This window comes from Ursus americanus, chromosome 8 (genome assembly GCF_024610735.1).
Source record: "Ursus americanus isolate L20-20 chromosome 8, mUrsAme1.1.p, whole genome shotgun sequence".
In the NCBI taxonomy this organism is placed as follows: Eukaryota; Metazoa; Chordata; class Mammalia; order Carnivora; family Ursidae; genus Ursus; species Ursus americanus.
This window is the reverse complement of record NC_142134.1, coordinates 29724696-29750842: the sequence shown is the minus strand read 5'-3', so window position 1 is coordinate 29750842 and position 26147 is coordinate 29724696. Positions and strand designations below refer to the sequence as shown.

General features: G+C 35.0%; 1 protein-coding gene and 1 long non-coding RNA gene across 3 annotated transcripts in view; one reads left to right on the top strand and one right to left on the bottom strand.

Annotated features, from left to right (window-relative positions):
• LOC148109549 (uncharacterized) overlaps positions 1 to 26147 on the bottom strand; it is a 141038-nt gene that overhangs the window by 51324 nt on the left and 63567 nt on the right. For both annotated transcript variants that reach the window (XR_015725453.1, XR_015725454.1), the window contains exon 2: positions 17232 to 17294. This is a non-coding gene — a long non-coding RNA (uncharacterized LOC148109549). The remainder of the gene's footprint in view (positions 1 to 17231; positions 17295 to 26147) is intronic.
• Positions 7956 to 10781, top strand: LOC148109550 (uncharacterized). The gene is made up of 2 exons (XM_087864392.1): positions 7956 to 8009; positions 9012 to 10781. Exons 1-2 carry the CDS (start codon positions 7956 to 7958, stop codon positions 10779 to 10781), a joined length of 1824 nt encoding a protein of 607 aa, XP_087720518.1.

The window sequence follows — 26147 nt, the reverse complement described above, 5'->3', positions numbered from 1 at the left end:
TAAAGATTTTATTTATTTATTCGACAGAGATAGAGACAGCCAGCGAGAGAGGGAACACAAGCAGGGGGAGTGGGAGAGGAAGAAGCAGGCTCATAGCCGAGGAGCCTGATGTGGGGCTCGATCCCAGAACGCCAGGATCACGCCCTGAGCCGAAGGCAGATGCTTAACCGCTGTGCCACCCAGGCGCCCCCTAGAATCTATTAGTTTTATTTCATTCCTAGTCATACACACAGATGGTAGAGTGAAATACTATGTTAAACTTGTGATTTTTCTTATCTCAAAGATAAATTTTCTGAGAATATTTATATAAAATGAGTTTAAATACATTTTAAACACTTGACCATGTTCTTGAACTCTAATTTTGCCCTGAATCGAGCAAAAGGAAATATATTTCCCATGCATTTCTTTATTCCAGACATCATTTCTGAAAGGATCCATGAAGTTTAAATATTCAAAATTTCTTATATTCTAAGATGAACCCATGCAAGAATTGTAATTCTTAATTTAAAAAGCACATACATACTAAAAGAATACTTTCAGAATTTTTTTAAAAATACTTTCAGAAACTTAAATGTGATACCAACATTTCCATTTATTATTTGGATCAATAAATAATGGCAGAGTCTAACATAACTTGAAACTTATGGAAATAAATTAAAGGGAAAGATCAATAAAAGAAAGTTACAAAGTTCTGAGTTTCTTTGCAATAAATATTTTCAGTGCCTCACACTGTCTATATATTATCTAATCTGCAATACAACACAGTGACCTGTGATACAAGTGGAACAGTGTTAGACCAGAGGGGGCTGTTTCTTCCATCTTGTGACTTTAGGCAAGTCCCTACTCTTTCTGAACTTTCATTTTCTCTTAATTTTGATTTCTATAAGGCTCAAGTGACAATGCATATTGTGAAAAGATTGTAAAATTGATCAGTCCACAGACTGTACTAGAAAAAATAAAATCAGTAAGTGCTAAAATTTACTTTTGAACAATACACTGTCCTTACGAAATGATAAAAATTTAATACAGTTATCTCAGATTATTCCTATAGCAACCATATGGAATACATTATATTACTATCTTCAATTCACAAAAGAAAAACAACAGGCCCATGGATCTTAAAAATTACCACAGCTCAGAAGTTCAAAACGGGAACCAAACCAAACTTGTCTGGTTTCAGATAGTAAAGTGTAATTACTATGCTATCTATTTCTATATGGACTGTCTAATATACAGAAGAACAGAAAACACTATGGCTTCCTTGGATCAGTGTATCTGTAAATTGTTATTATTTAGTTGCTCTTTAATAGGATATACGGTAGGAAAAAGAAGATAGGATGCTAGGTAAATTTTGGACTTATTAAAATTTAGAAAAAAAATGAGAAAATTAATGGAGACAACATGAAAGCAAGTAGTATAGTTATATATTTTATTGATTCAAAATGTTACATGATTGTTTTTAATGAAATAATCATTATTTCAATAGCTACAATTGTTCAAAATTCATGAACCTAGATTTCTAAGTTAAAACCAATATATAATATCGCTTATAAAGAAGCATGTTAAGGACACTATCTTGGTGTAAACATTAGGTGAAGTCAATTATTTTTAGTTACTATAAGCAAATTTTAAATATTTAAATATTTAATTTGATAAAATCCTTGGATATAGACATAAGAAACAAATCATTTAAAAGCTAAATAAAAGTGTACAAGAGAACTGTTAATATACTATGAACTAAATTCCTAAACTGTTGTCATTTTTCATAGGTCTTGCTGAAACCAAATAACTACTCTAAACTCTCCTTTGGTCACTCATCTACCTTCGTTCAAGAGAGAATGTGATTTTGATGGATTTGGCTCCTTTCTCTTCTCCCCTCCGATTTTACATCCATATCACATTTAATTTTTTGTTTCTTGCACAATAAAGCCATTTGAATGCAAGTGGATCTCTTTTTTTTAATTTCTTATTATGTTATGTTAGTCACCACACAGTACGTCATTAGTTTTTGATGTAGTGTTCCATGATTCATTGTTTGTGTATAACACCCAGTGCTCCATATAATACGTGCCCTCCTTAATACCCATCACCGGCCTAGCCCAATCCCCCACCCCCTCCCCTCTGAAACCCTCAGTTTGTTTCCCAGAGTCCATAGTCTCTCGTGGTTCATTCCCCCTTCTATTTACCCCTGCTTCATTCTTCCCTTCCTTCTCCTACCAATCTCCCTGCTATTCCTTATGTTCCACAAATGAGTGAAACCATATGATAACTGTCTCTCTCTCTGCTTGACTTATTTCACTTAGCATAATCTCCTCCAGTCCCATCCATGTTGCTGCAAATGTTGGGTAATCGTTCTTTCTGACGGCTGAGTAATATTCCATTGTATATATGAACCACATCTTCTTTATCCATCATTCGTCTGTTGAAGGGCATCTCGGCTCCTTCCACAGTTTAGCTATTGTGGACAATGCTGCTATGAACATTGGGGTGCATATGGCCCTCCTCTTCACTACGTCTGTATCTTTGGGGTAAATACCTAGTAGCACAACTGCTGGGTCATAGGGTAGCTCTATTTTTAACTTTTTAAGGGACCTCCACACTGTTTTCCAAAGTGGCTGTACCAACTTACATTCCCACCAACAGTGTAAGAGGGTTCCCCTTTCTCCACATACTCTCCAACATTTGCTGTTTCTTGCCTTGACAATTTTTGCTATTCTAACTGGCGTAAGGTGGTATCTCAATGTGGTTTTGATTTGAATTTCCCTGATGGCTAATGATTTTGAACATTTTTTTCATGTGTCTATTAGCCATTTGAATGTCTTCAATGGAAAAGTGTCTGTTCATATCTTCTGCCAATTTTCTGATTTGATTATTTGTTTCTCATGTATTGAGTTTGAGAAGTTCTTTATAGATCATGGATACCAGCCTTTTATCTGTAGTTTCATTTGCAAATATCTTCTCCCATTCTGTGGATTGCCTCTTTGTTTTGATAATTGTTTCCTTTGCAAATAGATCTCTTAATTGAGGAGTCTGTGGATATACCTCAATGATGTTTGAAACCTTGAAATTTCAAGGCAAATTTAGTGTGAGTTTGAGTAAACAAGTTTATCTAGGGGCAGAGTTCATAACGTTTTCCAATTCTCAAAGAGATCCGTGGTCTTCTCCAGGACGACATTGGAACATCTAAACTTACAACTAAGTCACTGGAACCAGAAGAGAACTAAGCTACAGTATTCCAATCCAAGGGACCACAAAGTGACTCTTGAGAACCCTGGAAACTCTGGAGTTAACACAAAATTTAAGTACTCCAATGTACTGCTAATGTTAAATCATTCCCAAGAACAAATTCTGGGCACAGGCAGGCTACAGATGACCACAACTACAAACATAGATATATGGCAAAATTACAGAAGCTGATGGAGCCTAGACTAGCATTATCAGATCCCTCAGACTGGAAGCTACAGTCTCACATCTGTCCAAGCATAAACGTGTAGACAGACAGAAACACACACACATACACACACACACACACACACACACACAAGGAAGTTTCTGGAATTGAGGTCTTCCAGTCTACAAACATTGGTGAACATTCAAAGTCCAAAAATAGTATTTTCCCTTATACATAGATATATGGCAAAATTACAGAAGCTGATGGAGCCTAGACCGGCATTATCAGATCCCTTCAGACTGAAAGCTACAGTCTTGCATCTGTCCAAGCATAAACATGTAGACAGACAGAAACACACACACACACACACACACACACACACACACACACACACACACGGAAGTTTCTGGAATTGAGGTCTTCCAGTCTACAAACATTGGTGAACATTCAAAGTCCAAAAATAGTATTTTCCCTTATACACATACTGCAAGGTAAATAAATGGGTTGTGTGCTTGCTCCATATTTAACACATCCTGCAGAGAAAATACAAATCACGCAACTCTTACAAAGTACTTACCTGTCACCTATCTAATCTTTTGGTGAAACACAATAGATGTGCTGTTATTAGGAATGATCTGTAGCCTTTTACCAGCCTTTTACCTTTCTGTCATTCAAATTCTAGAGTATGGAAGAGAGGCATGGTCAGGAGCATGGTATGGCTGGGCTTCATTTGCTATGACCATTAATAACTATTAATTTCTTGAAAAACAAAGTAAAAATATGGAAGAGGGAGAATTTATTTTATTAATTAAAAAAAAACATTTATCACCTACTAGGTACAAGGTACTATAAGAATTATTGTGGGGCATATAACAATAATGATATTAAATAATAATATGCTAGTAACAGTTATGCCATATATACTATAGGCCAGTCAATCTTCTATTTGCTTACACATATTTACTCATTTAATATGTACCCATGGACTACATGTTGTTGTTTTTGTTGCTGCTGCTGTTGTTATGCAAGAGAAATGAAATAACTGTCCCCAAGTGGGGCTGGGATTTGAACCCAGATAGTTTTGCTTTATTTTTTTAAGAGAGAGAGAGAGAACAAGAACAGGGGGGAGGGGGCAGGGGCAAAGGCAGGGGAGAGAGAGAATCTTTAGCAGGCTCCACACCCAGTGCAGAGATTGACACAGGGCTCGATCTCACAACCCTGAGATCGTGACCTGAGCTGAAATCAAGAATTGGACGATTAACCAACTGAGCCACCCAGGCACCCCACAGACAGTTTTGCTTTAAAGTCCATGCTCTTAACCATGTGAACACTACTATACAAGCATTTCCAGTCTGGTAGATGAAATAAAATATGAAGCAAACTACTTTGAAATTAAAAAAAAATCTTACATATAAAGAACTTTTACATATATTAATATTCACCAATAACCTCTTGAAATAATGTTATTGTTCTTCATTTTCTATATGTGAAAACAACTGCAAGGCAGACATAAGATAGTAAAAATTTATGGGCTTTAGATCAGGATAAAACTCAAAGTAAATTTAGCTCAAAATTATCTTTACCATGTGACCCTGAGCAATAAATAGAATGGAAATTAACATTTTTGATTTACTGATCTATGTGTTAGGCTCTGTAACAAGGACTTTACAGGTATTATTTTATTCCACATAGTACTCTGTTAGGTACTATTATTAGGCTCATATATAAATGAGGAAACTGAGGCTCAGAGAGATTAAGTAATTTGCATAAGATCATAAACCACTAAGTGGTAGATCTTAGCTTTGACCTCTAGCAATTCAATTCACCAGCCTTCATTATCTTACTACTAAGACATACAACCTTTAATCAGATTATTCATTAAGGTACCCTATATCAACCAGGCATTCAGTCAATGTTCATTCCTTTATTTCTAAATTCCCTAAGTAACATTTCCAAGGATATCCATTGCCCACAAGATAAAGTCAACTTTCATGATTTTGCTATTACCTTTCTACATCATCTCTCTCACTTACATCCGCATACCATACACTCTAGTGACTCAAAACCTTCTGTGGCTGCTTTGGCTATATCAGCACCCACCACCAGCACTTTTCTGAAGCTGCTCCAATTCTTCTGATAATTCATATCACATAATCAAAATCTGACTCCTTGACTTAGATATCACATTCTTTTTTAAAAATATTTGTTTATTTAGAGAGAGTGGGGCGTGGTGGGAGGGACAGAGAGAGAATCTCAAGTAGACTTCCCATTAAGAGCGGAACCCACACGCAGTTCATTTTCATGACACTGAGACCATGACCTGAGCTGAAATCAAGAGTTGGACACTTAACCAACTGAGCCACCCAGGCACCCCTTGGATATCACATTCTTAAGAAAACCTTTCCTGAACTTCCAGGATCAAATGATCCACTAATGTACTACCATAGCGTCCTGTCCTTGCCAGTCTTTCCCCCTTAGTACTCATCAAACTCTGTTACACCTGTCTATCTACTTTTCCTGCTGGCCCATAAGCCCTATGAACATAGGAACTATATTCTGCCCACCACTGTCTTCAAGGTAAGGCCTGATACAGTGTAGGAGCTAAATAAATATTTGTTAAACAAATAAGTAAATAAAGGAATAAGTGGATTGTTAATGACTGAAGTTGAAATACCCATTTAAGAGGATTAAATAACCTAGACTTAGCTTGCTAAAATGTAAAAAATAAATAAATAAATGCTGACCTTAACAGTTTATTAGTGATCATGAATCAGACCACCAAAGCCAGTGATACATTGTTAAACCAAGTTTAAACTCATAAGAAAATTACTGTAAATCATTATCTCCAATCACAGCAATATAAAAGTATAAAGAGAGAATGTTTTTATAACTTACTCTCAATTTTCAAGGAAAGAAAGCTGAATGTCAACAGAATAATAACTAAATTGCTATATCAACATTATGTATTATCTTAACTTTAGCAGACTATTTAAAAGAAGGAGATGATGGCATGCTCTCCTCCTAATATGATACACTTGAGTAGTAGCCGGATGTCCATATTATTGAAATCATGACTACAAAGTCAGGCTGATGACAAAAACAGATTTAAATGATCAAGTGTATTCTTTTATGTGCATATTTTATTGGAATATACTGAAAAATCCCAGAAACTCTTTAAGGCAAGATTAGACTCTTAAACATTCCTTTAAAATTAGTATTTGGCATCAACATAGTTATTTTCCAAATTTAAAAGTCATTCTTTTGAATCATTCATTACAAAATACCCACAACCATTACTGGGATGTTATGACAGAACTTTAATGAATAAAACCTTTAAATATTTCATGCCAAAGAAACGATGAATTTTAAACTAATAATTTCAAGTAATAGTAAAAATAATAAAAACTTTACAAGGAATAAAATAATTTTTTCTAAAATTTATCAGTGAAACATATTTCCACAAAAAGAATCCATGAAAACAACAGAAGTTGTCAACAGATCTGACTTTCTTTTAATCAGTGTTAACCCTTGCCAACAGTAATGATATTAAAGTTTTCTAAGTCTCTCCCCAATAGGAAATAAGTAGGAGGGACATCCAGAGATGAAAAGTTTATTTATGCAAAGGGTGCTTGCTAGTTTTCATTTGGAGACAACATCTACTGGAGAGGAATCAGCTTGGTTAAGAGAAGATAAAATCTGACCAGAACACAGAGGAGAAACCCTTTTCTAAGGTATCTAATACAGATAAAGAGTTTGGGACATAGATTTTTCATTAGACTCTGGACTTTCCACAGTTTGGACACAAATGTAATAGCTAATCACTGAAACGATCTGCTGACTTAGACGAACTGAACTTGTTTCTAACATTATTATACTAATTACTATAGGAACTGTTTGTATACCATCAAAAGACAGAATTTCAACTTTCTCTGCAGTTTAATCAAAGCTTATTCCTATAAATTACTCAAGTTCTATGGCCGAATAGCAACCTTTATAAAATGAAATTTAAGTAAAAATCACAAAGTAAGTTTGTCTTTGTTAAGTAAAAACTGCTATAGTAGGAATGCTTCGTTCTGCCTAAGACACTCTGCTGAAAAAGTGGGTGCTAACTTCAATGCTTGCTTCACCGCTTCCAGGTCTCTACGGAAGTATTAGCTTAAATATCCTAAAAGTATCAACTACTATTTTTTAACTAAAACTTTTTAAAAATAATTTTTACTTAAATAATGGACTTTTTTTATATTTAAAGAAATATTATGCTGTTAACCCCAATTATTCTAACTACTCTCATATTATTAGAACTTTATAAAGGATGCAGAAAGGTCTTGGGTAACCAGTAAATTATTTAGTGATAGTATTGCTCCTTGACAAGTCTTAATATCATGATTTACTAAAGTAATTTACACTATTTATACAATTAAGTATGGACTGTCTTTATTCTTAATTTCCTTCCTTTCCTCCTTTCCTTTCTCCTTTCCTTCTCTTTTTCCTTTTCTTTCCTTCTTCCTTTATTTTCCTTTTCTTTCCTTTCCTTTCCTTTTTTGCTAGAGTCTATGAAGAAAAGATGAAGATCCTCATCTTATCTATGATCATCTTGAATCTTACTACATTCTTCTTGGTAAGTTTTCAATGATCTTCAACAAGTAACTTTTTCTTCTCATTTAGAAAAGGATAAAGAGATTCATATCAATCATATGCCAAAAAGAAATCTTAGATAAAATATCATTGTGTTAGTAACCAGGATAAGGCATGTTTTGTTGCTTTAAAAAGTTTACCATGAACTCTGATTATTATATCCCTTTCTAGATATTCATGTAGTGGGATTATAAAATAATCAGAAATTTATGTCCCCACAAAAATGTGCAAATGGATGTTGATAGCAGTTCTATTCATAATTGCCAGAACTTGGAAGAAACCAAGATGTCCTTCAGTGATGAGTGAATACACTGTGATACATCCAAATAATGGAATATTATTTGCTACTAAAAAAGGGGGGCTATCAAACCATGAAGAGACATGGAGAAAATTTAAATGCAAATTACTAAGTGAAAGAAGCCAATCTTTCTTCATACTGTATAGTTCCAACCATAATACACTCTGGAAAAAGCAAAACTATGAAAATAGTAAAAAGATCAGTAGTTATCAGGAGTTAGAAAGAATGAACAGGTAAAATACAAAGAATTTTTAGGGTAGTGAACCATTCTGTAAGATACTATAGTGGCGGATACATGCCATTACACATTTGTCAAAACCCACAGAATGGACAACATTAAGAGTGAAATCTAATGTAAACTATGGACTTTAAATAATGACGTGCATACAGTCAGTTCACTGACTGTAACAAAGGTACCACTCTGGTGTGGGATACTGAAAGTAGGGGAGACTGCATATGTTGAGGCAGGGAGTCTACAGAAACTCTCAGTAACTTCTACTCAATTTTGCTATAAACCTAAAACTGCTCCAAAACATAGACTTAAAAAAATAAAAATAAAATCTGAAAAAAATTAAAAATGGTTACTTTGTTTTTACTAGTGAATATTTTTAAATTCAACCAATGTGACTTGATTGTGACCAATGCCACACATTTTTTTTTTTAATTTGTATACTTTTTTATTTGCAGACAAGCGAAAGTCTTAAAACTCATGACCAGTCAAGACAAGAGCTATTGAGGCTGAAATCACCTTCCAAAACCAGAAAACCCAAGTCCCCACATGCCCAGGCTACACTAAGACAGGCCCAGACCCAGACATCAAAGCATTCATCAAGACAGGCTTCACTTACTGAGACTCAACCAAAATCACCTTCATCAGTTTTACCAAACCAATCCCTAGCATCTAAATTTGAAAAATCTTCCAAGTCTACATCCAAACGCTCATTATCTTTCCAAGATGCAGCAAAAAAGTCTACCTCTACCAAAAAGCAATTCTTAGCTAATAAGATTGCACAAAAACAGCCACAATCAAAATCAACTTCAATAAAACAGAACCTAATCCACAAGTCTGCACACAAACTGATTTCAGCTGACAAGGCTGAGTCCAAACAACCATCTCCCACCAAAACTACTATAAAAAGGAAGAAAACTACTAAGCCTAAGCAGAAACAGTCAAAAGTTACCCAGTCTCTACCCAAGCAGACATCATTTTCCCACCATACAGGAAAAAGGTCTTCAGTTGCCAATACTACACGAAAATCAGCTGTAAAGACAGAAAAACAAAAGGCTCCAGCTGCTACACTTGCACTTAAACAGACATCATCTTCCCAAGGGGCAGTGAGGAGCCATCTGGTTCCTACATCTAAACAGCCAACGTCTAAAGTTTCTAAGAGTGAAACAAAGAGAGCTTCTTCCAAGAGATTTCCACCAAACAATTTACCAGGCTCCAGGTCTGCTTCAAAACGAATTGCTAAGTCCACAGCCAAGTCTCAAGGATGCAGTTCTGCTAGAAGCCAGCGTCTAGCTTCCAAAAACGAACCAAGGAAGATGAGACTTTCGCATTCTGTTAACCAGTCTCCAGCAGATCCAGCATTCCTACATGCTCCCAAGCACCCCGTGCACAAATCTCATCCACCACTATCTTGTCTAATAAAATCTCCTCCATCTCAACTTCAAACTCCTACTTCTAAACCTCATAAGCCTTGTCAAAATCAACCAAAAAAGCAGCCATCTGAGAATTCTGTAGAGGCAGCTCCTGCGTCACACACAGCACCAACTACTATCACTGCAGATAGCACAATAGCCACCGGAGGTCCTAATGATATTACTACTAGCATAGCTCAAATTACAGCTAATGCAAAAGCCCTTACTACCACTCTCTCACCTGCTACCACCACATCTGCATCTCAAATCATCAGCCAGTTTGCTGATACCACCACTGCCAGAGGAGAGACCACCATCCTTGAAGATGACACAGCTACTGCTGGAACTGGCACTATTGCTATGGCAACCACTCCTGCAATTGACACCTCCACCACCGATAGTGGTACCATTAATGAAGAGACTGCTGTGACTGCTGCCACGACCAGCCCCACAGCCACTGCACTGAGCACCAACAGCGCCCCTGGCACTGGAACTGACACTGTGGCCACTGCAGAGGTTCTGAAAACCACCACAGCTGCTCTAGGAGTGAACATGTCCACCCTTGGCACCTCACTGCTTGTGACCGATACCACTTCTGCTCCCCCTGGTGCCGCCACTGCTACCAATACAACTGCTGACACTGTGGCTGAAGATGTCACCAACCCTGAAGAGTATCCATATGGCGCTGAAGATTATGATTCAGCCTCTGAATATGAATATGACCAAGGGCTTGCTGAAGATCCCACTGACATTCCAGAACCAAATGCCACAGGCCCTGTTACTCCTTCAACTCCAGCGGCCACTTCTCCTAAATAAAAGGCCTCAGAACCTACAACTGATATAACACTACCCAGAACCCACAGGGAATAAGTCCTGCACATAGCTCCTGAAGACTGACTTAATACCCCAATCGATAATCAAAGCATTAAGGAGGGCACGTGATGCGATGAGTCCTGGGTGTTACATGCAACTAATGAATTATTGAATACTACATCGAAAACTAATGATGTACTATATGCTGGCTAATTCAATTTAATTTTTTTTAAAAAAGGTATGAAATACTGAAGATTCAAGCAGTGAAATTACAATAATTCTTTAAGCATACTATATTGTACATTTTAGCCTTTCTTCTTTGTCTGTTGCCCACATATCATTTCACATATTTGAAATACCGTAAGAATTGTCATTGTTTTTAAAAATATTTTTTAAAGTAATCTTTACACCCAACATGGGGCTTGGACTCAGAACCCTGAGATCAAGAGTCACATGCTCTACCCACTGAGCCAATCAGGTGCCCTGAGAACTGTCATTGCATTTTATTATGATGACTGAATTCATTTTACAGCCTTTAACACTTAACATAAAAGAATAAATTTGTCTTTTATTCTCACTCCAGTCTAAAAAGTCCTTGATGTTTTAAGAGCAAGAATCCCTAAATCCTCTTAATTTCCATCTTAAACAATGAAATCCCCCATTCACTGACCTTCACTATATTATCCCCCTAAATTCTGTCTCTTATAGTTCAAAATAATAATTTATTAAGTTGGTGAATTTCACTTTTATGAAAGGAAATGAATACTTACAGGTGTTACCTATAGAATAACAGGAATCCCTTATGCAGGATATGAGATTTCTAGGATACTAGAAAACTGGAGGTAGAGATATTATTCAGAGACCCTGGAAAATAAACATGCTTTCTTCCCCTGAATGAAAAGGTGGCCCTGGTAAATACCAAGAGGGTTCCAGAGGTCTGTAAATATTTCTTCATAAAGAAAAGACTATTTACATTACTCCTGAGCTATGAAGCACAGAAGACCAGGAAAGAGCTTCTTAGATCTATTACAATGCTGTCTTATATGAACAATGTCACTGATATCTTTGGGACAAGCTCCTTCCCCACCACTGTAACCACACACTCATAGACTGGGACCCAAGGAGAACTAAACTGATAAATCCTGCCCCTGTCCTTTCTCTCCATGACCACCACACTTCATTAAAACCTCTATATCCTCTGAGAAATAAGTAGGGATTTGATCTTTTTTTTATAGGGCCTGTATGTGTGTGTGAAAGGAGAGAAAGAGAGGAGGAGATGGAGGGGAGGGGTCTGCCTCTCAATTTATAGCTCACCTGAAAGGCTGTACTCACATTTATTATTTCCATTTTCCAGCACAAATTCCTTCTTCCTTTCTACAATGAGGAGTCAAATGGCATATATGTAACAGCAATTTAGAATTGAAAAAAAATAAAGATTATTTTTCTCCTCAGGCTGAATATATTTTAGGTTTATCAATTTTTATCTTAAAATATTCCCTCTAAAGACTACCCCACAGAAAATTTTTATTTTTTTTTATTTTTTTTTAAGATTTTATTTATTTATTCGACAGAGATAGAGACAGCCAGCGAGAGAGGGAACACAGCAAGGGGAGTGGGAGAGGAAGAAGCAGGCTCATAGCGGAGGAGCCTGATATGGGGCTCGATCCCATAACGCCAGGATCACGCCCTGAGCGGAAGGCAGGCGCTTAACCGCTGTGCCACCCAGGCGCCCCCCCACAGAAAATTTTTAAATCAGTGTACTCATATTGGATAGGAACACCTTCATAATCTGGATGAGTATCATGAAGGCAAACTAAATTAGTAGATAAGATGTCCCTTCTTTTTACGGCCTCTGAGGATAGTTTATATGTAGGTGAGAAATAGCATAAGGATCTGCTAAGCACAGGCTTAAATTTGGATCTGTTCCATAGCTCCATGAATGCATATGTCTAAAAGATTTTTCCTAACGGATCTTCTCATTAGACATTTTTGAACTTTTATACATCTAAAATGTTGTACAAGGCTCTTTACTGTGTAAACAGTTTTTAACTTCAGATAATTGCATATATAAATTAACACAATCAACCTCATATTTTGAGCATCTACAAACAGCAAGTCTCTGTTCTAAACACTACAAGACAATACAAAGAGACCCCAGATAGTGACAACGGTCTAAGGGAGCTCAGACTAACGGCAGGCACATAGCATATGTATATAACTAATGAAGGCACAATCCAAAACAGAAGAGGAGATTTCTTACCAACTGAGAGACCAGGGCAGTGATCATGGAAAAAAAAAAAGAAAAAGAAAAAAGAAAAACAAAGAAAAAGTGTATGGAAAAGGTGTCATCTGAACTGGATGTTAAAGAACAGGTTGAATTTCTACTTTCTCAATTTTTCTGATTTAAAGAGAACTTTTAACAACTGAATTAGTTACTAATAACAGTCAGTCTGCAGGAAAGAACTTACTTTGAGATAGACTCTACACATATCCCCCCTCTTCTATCTCTTTGAGCTAGACTGTACACCTTTGTGTCCTAAAAACTGAGAGCATGGCATCATTTCAAGTGCCCATGGTGCATAGATTAGGCCACAGATATAACTTCCCCACATGTTAAAAACACAGAAATCCTACAAGTGGAGACCTCTTGCTAGAACACAACAAAACTAAAAATTAATTTTAAGTCTAACCAAAAGTATCCAATTACTCTTCCAAAGGAACGAAACTGTGATTAAACAATATTACTAAGGAATTAAAAACAAAAATGAGACTACATCATCAAGCTAATGGGATATAATCAAAGTTACATGAAGAGGTAAAATGCTGTATTAATTATTATCATTTGAAGATCAGACTTACCCAAAAGGTATACTCATAGTTATTTATCAAATGAATTCCAAATAGGGTAGAGGCAATATAAAAAGACTAAGATCTTTTTTCTAATTTTACTGGGGTATAATTGACTAACACATTTGTATATATTTAAATTTTACAATGTGTTAATTTGATATATTCCTACATTGTAACATGATTACCACAATCAAGTTAATTAACACATCCATCACCTCACTTTATTAGAAGAAATTGTGTTATTAATAAGTTTCACACTAATGATCATGGTGATCACATAGATTTTCATATTGTCCTCAAAACTGACAGCACTTTTGAAAAGAAACAATTGCTACATCTCCAAATGGTGACAATCCCAATAATGATTCTATTTTAATATAATACATGCAGTGGATAATCCTATAATCACAGTTTGTTAAAAGGTATGCTCGAGAGTGTATATCAAGAACCAGGCTAGAGAGCCAAATATGTAACACTGCAGCAGTTAGTTACGAAATTAAGTTTTCATTTTAAATTCTCTATTGATTTACTGACACACAAGATAATTTACTATAATTTTCTATTGCTGTACAGAGCAATACTTGCAACCCCATTAAAAAAAGAGATACATGACAGATCAATCACTTGAGGAGCCAATTATGAAAGACTATATGGAAGCATATATTGATTTATAGTACCTAATAAAATCTACTTTGATCTCCGACTTCATCTGCCAATATACTTTTCAATTTTGAGAGCCATTATTCCAAAGTTCTGTTGTTCTCCAAACTCTATTAATAGAATATATTCTATTATATTCCATTATAGTAATATTAATAGAATATATGAACATACAGCTGCTGCTGGTTGTTACTACTACTACTACTACTAATAATAATAGCTAACACCCCTATAATGCTTACTAAGGGCTAGGCACTACTGTAAATATTTCACATATATTAATTCATTTAATACTTACAACAATTCTATGGAATAAGAATTATCATTATGCCCATTTTACAGAGAAAACTAAGGCATGGAGAAGTAAGCCGTTTGCGCAACTGCTACCAGGCAGGGCAGCTAGGATGGAACTCAAGTATGTCTGGCTCCACAGCCTGCCTGTTCACTGCCCAGAACAGCCACTCAACCTGAATGTCCAATTTAAAATATTCATATCCTGGTATCAGTTGAGATTCTCAATACTCTTTTCATTTTATAATCTGTAAATATTTTTTAACTGAGTGAAATTTTATCATAAACTATCTTACTGGGCAAATAATTAGTTGAGTTTTCCATGATTCTTTATGAAGCTGAGAGAATGCTTTTGAGAACAATGATACTGAATAATTTAAAACAGTACCTAATATTGGAAATATAATGAAAGATGTCATAATGCATTAGAAAAATCTATTATCATTAGAAAGTTGCAGTTATTCAATAAAATTGTAAATTGCTGAGGTAATATTAAAACACTATAAATTAGTTCAAGACAGTCAAGAAGAAGATATGGTAGTGAGGATGAAAAGATATAAAAAGAAATGCACCCTCTAAATTGTTTAGTTTTCCAGGAGTACAAGTAAAAAATCTATATTAATGTCAGATTAAGAATGTTATTAGTATATCCTAATTTACAGACATACTACAGTATGCATTTAAAGATCTTGTCATTTTTATCTAAATATCTTAATATTATATAACAAGAGGGGAGAAATAGAATATCATTATCAATATTGTAATTTTTAAAAGAACCTACAGAGAATAGAATAGAAAGGCATAAAGAAATAGTTCTAAGTTTATTTAGGAATGATTTTTTTTCTATGTTTTCTTCCAAGTTTTGTTCAAACTCAGTCAAACATTTTTGGTATTTGATAAATGTTTCTCAGAGATTCAGCAGCACCTGTCTTCAATTTAAATGTGATATATTTTTAGGACCATAAAACTTTTCCCTGTATCTTATCAGAGTACTTTCAAGTTTCTCAAGAGTACTCATTACTCTTCAATAAAAATTTCTGAAAGCAAATTAATCTTTGAGTGAAGGAATTTTATCTATTTTTTAAAGATTTTATTTATTTATTTATTTATTTATTTATTTATTTATTTATTTATTTATTTATCTGAGAGAGAGAGAGAGAGAGCACACAAGCAGGGGGAGTGGCAGGCAGAGGGAGAAGCAAGCTCCCAGCTAATCAAGGAGCCTGATGTGGGACTAGATCCCAGGACCCTGGGATCATGACCTGAGCTGAAGGCAGATGCTTAACTGACAGCCACCCAGGTGTCCCAGAGTGAAGGAATTTTAAATAACTGGATTAAACTAAAATTAGTATTTTATGTCATTTATATTTTAATTTTTAATATTATTTGAAAAGTAATCATTTATTTTGAAATTTTAGGAAATAGAAAAACAAAACACAATTATCCTTCCACCCAGAGGAAGAAAAATGGTCTTCTAATCCAAATGTGCACATCTCACACTGCTATAAAATATGTTCTCTACATATAAGGACAAGTTCTGTGTCATTAAGCAACATCATATATAAAAGACCTTATATTATTAATGTATCATAATTTATGTAACCGATTTTCTTTTCAGGTAGATATATTTTCTCTTTTTTCTTTTACAAACAGTTGTATGACACACATTGCTGGGATCCAAAATCATTTCTATGGGATAAATTTCTAAACATGAAATGAATGAAGGTAACATAACATTATATACAGACATTTGTCTGTAGAGATTTTACAAACACTTTATATTATGACTGCTGATTTTGGAAAGCTATAAAGGGCTAGTGGCAAATGTAAGCAGTGAAACAGTCTGACCTAAAACTATCACATCCTTGCTATGAGACCTTGGTCTGGTACAGACCAGTTAGAAGACCATTAATATAAGCCAGATTCTCCAAGCCAATGATGGAAGGCAAAAAGAAGAAGGATCCTAGATACTCTTTGAAGGACTTCCTGATTGTCTAGATGTGAGGTATGAGGTAAAGGGAGGGTCACAATGACCCAAGTTTTTGGTCTGAAAAGCTGAAAAGATGGTAAAGGCTAAAAATATAGCAGGTGTTGATTGTAGTTTAAGGAAGATTAAGAATTCCATTTTGAAAACATCAAACTTGAGGTGTTTCTCAGTGACCTAAATAGTGATATCAAGGACAGAGTTGGATAGTCAAGTCTGGAGTACAGGAGAGAAGTCAGGACCAGCAAGATTACATATATAGGAGTTGATGCCATAAAAATGGCATTTAAACGTGTGAGACTAGATGAGATCAGCAAGGCAGTGATTATAGATAGAAAAGGGAAGAGTCAAACAACAAGCCCTGGGACACCTCAATATTAAAGAGTTTCTAAATAAACTTCGAGTTATTATTTTAATTATTTTTATTAATAAGAAATAGAATATGTTCTCTTTGATTAAATTCTGAATCTCCTGTGTTAACACTAAGGAAGATATAATAAAATATTTAAACAAAGATAAACATACAATGTTAACAAGGGATATTTTCCCACTGCAAATATTGTTAGCCAACTGGACACCAAGCAAGAAGCAGCATGCTACACAGAAGGAACAGCTAAAGCAAAGATTAAGATCTTTTTCTTAGAAAGTTATTAAACAAAACAACTTACGTTTCTGATGTTCGCAGACAAGAATCCCTTCACCCGACAAGCTTCTTGGCTATGTCACAATATCTGAATAACAAAACTATAATTATGAACTTCATAAAGGGATATATAGTGACTAGTGTTCTAAAGCAAATGGAAAACTAATAAGCAAAAAAAAGTAAATCACATTATGGGTCAAATCAGTATAACACTCTTAAGTGTATGTGACCTTTCTAGCTTGAACTGATAATCTCAAGTCTCATGAAGAGACAGTATTGTGTATTGTTCTGTTACTAGCATGTTTATTACATTGTTAATTAGGAAAATATTATCCTCTTTTTACAGTTGAGTTAAATGATCTCCCTATGGTCAAACTGCTAAGTGGCAGCAAGATTTAAATATAGACCTCCTCCTTGCAAGGACAACTTAATTTACCATCCAAGAACTACCGTAATTACTTCTTCAATGAATTTTCAAATACACCGATTAATTCTCACACCTGCATTTCTTCAGGCACAGAATTTTTTCTGTTCTGGCTTGTGATTTAATATATATTTACATGTGGAAAATGGTAAATGAGAATAAAATAACAAGTATCCAGGCAAAGTAAACTTCATATAATTAAAAATATATTCAGAAATCTCTAAAGTAGTTACTAATAAAATAATTCTGATATGCACTTCCTATCATGTTGATGAGAAAGATGTTCTCTATATTTTCCAAATAAAATTATTTAAGAAAATATTTCAACACATTTTAAGCAACTGGAAGAATTCTGATTGTAGTTTTCTCCTTGAATACTTTTATACATTGATTATTCAGCTTTACTAAAAATACATGGCAGTAAAATATGCAAAAATAGTTGATTAAAGTCCTAAAGCTGTAGGAATATACATTAATTACTATGTAATTAATATTAAATTACTAAATGTTTTTCTTTGATCAAGTTTTTCAAAAAAGGATAGCCTCGAAATTGCAAGATAAATTATTAAGAAAAATCATTATCACATTCTATACTAAACAAATGCAAGTATTCATATAGTCTTGTGAAAGAATATGCAAAGAGAAAATCCTCCTTTTTAGGAATTATCTACTTATATGGTTGCTGTTGTTTCAAGATTAACCTGGAGGTATCCCATCTACATGAACTGTTGTCCTCTCTCTTCAACAGTACCATCCACCTACCCCGGAAAAATTAGAGGGATGAGAAAAAAACTGAATTACTTTATCAAATGAAAAAAATCACTCAGTCCCCTATAATCATCTAAAGGCATTAAGACATTTGGGAACGTTATTTAGGTTTGAAACAGAATTCTTGATCAGGATCCAGGGAAAGCACAGCTACCAGGGTATCCAGTTAGATAAACCTAGCTCTAAAACATCCTTGTTCCAGATTTCTTTATAAATTTCTCTACCTATTCCTCAAGGGAAGAAAAGAGGCCAGGAAAAGTTAAGAGGTCAACAACTGGGGCAGACAGTAGGTTTGAAGAGCTATAATAAAAACAACAAACAGTTCATTAAGCTATTGAATCCTTCTCAACAGACCTGGAAGGAATCAGATACAGATGGTGTTAATACCAAGGAAATGTGTGACTAGATGCAGGAATTCTATAGGAGACTGTAGGAGAAATGCAGTGAGATCTCATGTAACACCGATCTATAAGGGAATGAAACCAAGAAGGAAGTTGAGGATTGAGAAAAGTCAGGAAGGGGTAATTCAACAGAGGGGACAAGAGGGAAGAGAAGATCTGGTCAAAGTACTGAAAATCTGGTCAAATACTGAAAAATGTTTAACTAAAATATAAACTAAAAAATATTTATTAGTATCGGTAACAAAGATGTCACTAACAAATCTGACAAGTAACTTCAAATCTGACAAGCAATTTCAGGGAAGCAGGGGAAACAGCAGATTTGAGTGTGTTAAGGAAGAAGTCAAAATTGAGATTATTGCCTGATGTCGTCTAAGGAGACTGACAGCAAAGGAGAGAGATAAGACAGTAAATAGAGGTTGAATGTAGGTTGGAGACAGGGAAGGTTTCCAACATGTTTAAATGTTAGCAATACAAAACCATAAAAGAGGCAGAGATTAAGTAGTTGAAAAGATCACCCACAAGAAAATTGAATTATTCATCATGATGAATGAAATTTGAGGAAAAAGAAATAGGTTTCTGCTTATCTGCAGTGATAAACATCACTAGAGTCATTTCACAAAAATTTATGTATGACTTTCGGTGCACTAAACACTGAAATACACAGTGGGATATATTTTTAACCAAAATAAACACAACCTCTGCCCTTGTAGAACTTAAAATCTAGGACAGAAATCAGCTTAGAGAAAGACAATTATCATATGGTTTCACTCATTTATGGAACATAAGATATAGGAAGATCGGTAGAAGAAGGAAGGGAAGAATGAAGGGGGGGTAAACAGAAGGGGGAATGAACCATGAGAGACTGTGGACTCTGGGAAACAAACTGAGGGCTTCAGAGGGGAGGGGGTGGGGGATTGGGATAGGCCGGTGATGGGTATTAAGGAGGGCACGTATTGCATGGTGCACTGGGTGTTATACGCAAACGATGAATCATGGAACATTGCATCAAAAACTGGGGATGTACTGTATGGTGACTAATATAACAAAATAAAAATTGTAAAAAAAAAATAAACATACAATTACATAAACTCATATATGAATTTGATAATCATTATGAACAATCATTACAAGTACTAGAAGAGTAAAGAATGAGAAAGTGAGAAAGTGAAGGGCTTTCTGAAAAAGTAATTCTGAGAGGGGATCAGAACATAAATAACTAATATAGAATTCTCTTGTTTAGAAACCTATAGAGGTTAACAAGACAAGATGAAGGCTTTAACACTGATTAGGTTCATTCTGGCCATTGCCACTTGTTTCTCAGTAAAGATTCTGTACACTGGAAATGAATACATTTAGTTGTATCTCTTTGGATTAGAAGGGGAGGAAAAAAAGAGTACAATAAGTAAATAGAGAATTCAAAGGAAAAGCAGGACAGAAAGCACAGAAGGATTTGGGAAATGCTCTAAGCAGGTTAGGAGGAAGTAAATTTGTGAGATTAGCAAAGCCTGCACTTCCCTTCCATTTCCGTATCTTCCCATCTAGAACGCATGTACAGATGTGGTCTTCTCTAAAGTCTTTGTTAGGAGAGGATTTACATCTCAGACTTGTTTGCTTTCAACTAATTGCTCCTATGGTTATGTCTTAAAAACCGAGACCAATAAAGAGTTTTTTCCACTCACACATCAAGTACACAGTTGTTTCCCAAACTAGACGATTCGGAAACACAGATTATATAACCATATTATTATTTCCTTTTCTGAGACTGGGTCCCTTAATTTGAAGCACTCTATTTTTTTCTTTAATATCTCTTGAAATACTCATCAAATACCTTTCTTATGCTTTTCCAGCTTAATTATCATTATTCACTAGTTTCATATAATTTTTTTTTTGCAAAATGACATTGTTTTCACAATTCCTATAGATTCCTCTTTGACAACATGTGTAAATTCATTTAAACAACTCTCCATTTTTCCAAGTTTCTTCTCTTCTTGTCCTTCATTTCTTAAAGAATTATTTCCACAATATTTTAGGCCTCACACAGGCTTTAATTCACAATAAAAATGAATTTACATTTTTAGAGTATTCTTTTAAAAAATTTTATTTATTTATTTGAGAGAGAGAGAAAGCACAAGCAGTGGGGAGAGGCAGAGAGAGAGGGAGAAGCAGACTCCCCACTGAGCAGGGAGCCTGATATGGGGCTCAATCCCAGGACCCCGGGATCATGACCTGAGATAAACCCGGATGCTTAATTGAATGAGCCACCCAGGTGCCCCACATTTTTAGACTATTATCTTCCAATTCATGAACATAGTTAGATCGCTCCATTTTATTAGGTTATTTTTAATTCTGCTTAGTAACTGTGATAGGCAGATGATTATTCCTTAATCCCTAGAACCCATGAATAGGTTATCCTCCATGGCAAAAGAGACTTTGCATATATGATTAAGGACTTTGAAATGGCGAGATTATCATACTATCCCAACTTAGTCACATAAATCTACGAGTAGAAGAAAAAGGCAGAACAGTGGGTGAGAGATATATGACACCAGAAGGACTGTACGGCTTTGGAGATGGAAGGAGGGGGTCATGAGCCAAGACACACAGCAGCCCAGAAAAGCTAGCAATGGTTCTCATATATAGCCAAAAGAAAATGGTCCCCTAGTCCTACAATTGCAAGGAACTAAATTCTGCCAACAACCAAAATGAGCAGGAAACAGATTTTCCCCTAGAGACTTCAAAAAGGAATGCAGCCTACCAACATCATGGTTTAGTATAGTGACCACTGTACCAGATTTCTGATTTTAAGAACTGTAATATAAGAAATTATAAGAAATTAGTGTTTAGGGGGGAGCGTGGGTGGCTCTGTCAGTTAAGCGTCCGACTCTTGATTTCGGGTGGTCATTATCTCAAGGTTGTGAGATTGAGCCCTAAGATTCTCTCTCTCCCTCTCCCTTGGCCCCTCATCCCCACTCCCAAAAAGGAAAATAATACAATAAGGTTTTACGGTTTTCAGTGTACAGCTTGAACATACCATTAGATTTAACACTTATTTTATTTTTTTTATGTTATTGTAAATGGCAATCATTTTTAAATTTTATATTCTCTGTTGCTGATGTATAAAAATACAACTGATTCTGTACGTTAATCTTTTATAGTGATATTGCTATATTCACTTAATAAATCTGATAATTTTCCTATATATCTCTCTGAACTTTCCACATGCACAAACATGTCTGTAAATGCTAAGAGTTCTTTCTCTTTCTTCCCATTCTTTTATTTTTTTCCATTCTTTACTGCTGGTACAGACCTCCAATATAATATTATGTAAAAGTAATCATCGGGCACCTATTGTTACGTAGCAATTTTGGTAACCGGAAGTGGGGTGCTGCTATAACAAATACCCAAAAATGTGACAGTCACTTGGAACTGGGTAGTGGACAGAGGGTAGAAGGCTATTAAGGAGCATGTTAGAGAAATCCTAAATTGTGTTGAACAGACTCAGTAGAAAAATAAACTTTAAGAACTCTCATGGTGCTGGATCAGAGGGAAGTGAGGAGCAAGTTACTGGAAACTAAAGGAAAGTATCTTTGTCTCCTGAAGTTACTGGAAAGCAGAAAATGTGCCTAATAAACTCAATAACCTACCTAAGAATTCCCCAAAAAAGTATTAAGGGTATGCCTGGTTTCCTCTTGCTGCTTATAATAAAATTCAAGAGGAGAGAAATAAATCATAAATTAAGGGACAGACTGTTAAAAAGAGACAGGATTTGATTGTTTTGAAAATTCTCATCCTCTCAAAACAACAAGATGTGCTAAACTTAAAAAATGACTTCCAAACAAAGTTCAAATCCAAGGCACTGTCAGGAAAATACAGGTGTAATTTTTTAAAATTTTATTAAAACCTCAAAAAGCAAAAAGATACTTCAAAGTACTATTTGGTCACACAGAGAGACCTTTAAAAGATTAAGTGTGTGACATACTGCCATTTGCACAACATGGATAGACCTAGAGGGTATTAAGCTAAGTAAAATATGTCAGACTAAGAAAGACAAATACTATATGATTTCAATCATATGTGGAATCTAAAAAACAAACAAACGAATAAACAAAAACAATCAGATCTATAAATAGAGAGAACAAAGTGATGGTTGCCAGAGGGAAGGGGTGCAGGGGACAGACAAAATGGGTGAAAGAGTGAGAGTCAGGCTTCTAGCTATGGAATGAGTAAGTCATGGGAATGAAACACAGCCTGGTGAACGGTATTATAGCAGCATTGTATGGGGGCCAATGGGAGCTACATTTGTGAGCCCAGCATAACATAGAGAAGTTGTACACCTGAAACTAATATAACATTGTGCGTCCAACATACTCAAAAAATAATAATAATAAAGATTAGGTGTCTGCCTCACAGATCTTTTTAATCACACCATAAAGCTTCTAGGAAGCTTAAGTTAAGGAGTTGTTCTTCAGCAGTCTTAGCAGGAAATCAAACTAGGGTCAGCTTATCTTAAAGAGATTTGTGGATGATACTTTCATCTAAAAAAGTGAATTCTAATGAGACTGACAAGGGACTCAAAGTTTTTAAGAAAAGTATAGTAGCAAAACACTGCTAGCTTGAACTGAAGTACAGAACAATAGTTCAAGGGAAAATGCACAATGACAGGAGCGACTACCTTAACTAGCCATTACTATCTGCAGTTCAGTGTTAAATTCATAGTCCCGGGGAGGTGGGTGGATGAGAAAGCCAGTTCATAAGGCCTGAGATGGGATAGAGAGATATGCCTAAATAATTATGAAATTTTAGTTGAGTTAACCATCCTTCCTCTACACACTTACAAAGTAGCATCTCTAGAAAACATCACTCCTTACAAAAATTATTCTTTATGAAATGTGCCTGGACCCACTTTAGAAAACATCAAGACTAATGCCTCATTTGTTTTTGATGTTGATTACATGTGTTTTCTAATTCAAATTCATCCAGATATCAAGTTCCTCCTATTTTAAAATCTGCAGTGTTCTTTTGTCTGCCTGCACTGTGGATTGGCTAATTATTGGATACTCTAAGGACTTCTTGTTTGGGTTCTCCAAACTACTGTTAAGAGCAAGTGCCCTGGTTCTCCTCAGCAACAAAGAACCCACAATCATAAACCACTATTTACCCAATAAAAGGAGGAAAATAATTATTCTGTGTCTCATGGAATGGTTAGTACATCGGAATGACCTGGAAGCTGCAGGACCCATGCATGACTTCATGACTGTGCTGAATCTCCTCTCAGTGCCTCCTGATCCACTCTCCACCTTTTCCTCTCTGCTCTCTGCCCCAGGAGGCTCACCTGTGTAAAGTGACTCACTAAGCTCCTGACCTTCACATTTCTTGCTAGACTCAACTAATTAGTGAGTGCTAGCATGGAATGAAAGGAGAAAGACATTCTCTGATTATCTCACTAGTTTCAAGATGAAATAAGAATGGATGAATGGATGAATATTTAGGTATGAAGGGCATGATAAAAAAGTGTGGATTGGAAAAACATATTAATATAGAATGAATGGCAGCTACACAATTCTGTCAAGGGAAATATTAACACAAAAAATGAACTCTAAATTTCTCTTAAAAGAAAATATTATAAAGTCATTATATATATAAGGTCATAGGAATTTTGGCAAGATAATGGATTTTTTTTTAATTTTACCACAAGTAAATTTCACTTTACTATAAGTAAATTTTCTTCAACACTGTTGAATTAAGAGCCCAAATAGTTCCAAAACTCTACAACTGAAATATGGTGTTTCGATACTTCAGAAAAAGCACCATATTGAATGTTAAAGTGTTAAAGTTAAATTTTGACTTCCTTATTCATTCAACAAACATTTACATCCTTAAATTATAAACTATGGAGTGAAATCATGTTTGATCAAGTCTTGAAAAGGTCATAATTTTGAGGTGGTTCATGGTTATAATGTTGAGTTGAATGATGGTGACCATGAACAAGAATGAGTATTATCAGATAATTACAAATGCAAAAGATAAAAAACTTTTCACACTGACATTAACTGAAATAAAAATTATATTTTGTAGAATATGTCTATGCACATATATCAGAATAAAGATATGTCTACTTAATGGATTTTATTGTTCCTCAAATGACACTATACCTGAAATTCTTACCTATTTCTGAATTGCTACCCACTAGTAACTAATCTGACCATAGCTTCTATTTATCCACTTTTATCCTTCCTTCAAAAACATATATATTTATTTTCCTTTCAAATTTTCTACAAGATAATCACTTTACATTGTCTTGATTTTTTAAACACTATATTTTAGATTAGATGGGCAAGTTGGTCTGAAACTCCCTTCTCTAATTACTAAACATGAACTGCATGACAGCAATTATTCTACATTTTTCAAAACAACCTGATAGAAAAATGTCTAAGGTCATGCTAATATCCAAGAATTTGATAAGAATATATGCAGATATTTTACATTTATTTAATCTTGATCGGTGTTTAAATGTAAAATGATTAATAATCTTTTTCTTCCACATCAATAACATATTAATAACTGTTCAGTGTATCTTATTCATGACTGCAAGAAGCCTGGTCTACTTTTCTAAAACTTCTTGGATATCTTTGAGTTCACACTAAAGATTTTTACATAAACACAGAGTTTATAATGTTACATGATGCGATTTCCATATATGAATTGTCCTCACAAAATTAATTATAAACTCAAATTGAGAGAATATGCAGACCAAAGTTCTTAGCTTCCAAAGTCCTTTCTACCATATTCCAATATTCGATCAAAATAAAAACCATAAATTGGAACACCTATAATAATACTGACTTCATAAAGAAGAGTGTTATGATTAATGTTCCAAACTAATGACAAACATAAAAGAGAAAGGAGGTCAACCTTGTTAGGAGTACCATCAGTGTATCAGTATTAAGTATACATAATTTTATGAACTTTAAAGTGATTACCCCAATTGTCAGAAAAGACAATATTGTGCAATGTTATTGCACAGCCCTTATTATGATATCAATTATCATGCAGGCACCCAGCCATTCAAGTGCAGCCAAACCCTGACTTCTGATCTTCGCAAGAGTCTTGGAAGAAAAGGTGAATGAAGAAAGTTTGTCCAAAAGAAATGGCTAAGTGGAAGGGTGCTTTCCCTGTTAACCAGATATCATTGGATCAAAATCACTCTTTTCTGTTTATATTTCTTTCCAATAAATCCCTATCCCCTCAATGCAGGAACTAGGTCTCTCTTGTTCCTACTGAAGCCACAATGCATTCTACAGATGGATGGCCAATAAATAAACTGTTGAATGAATAAGTAAATAAAAGT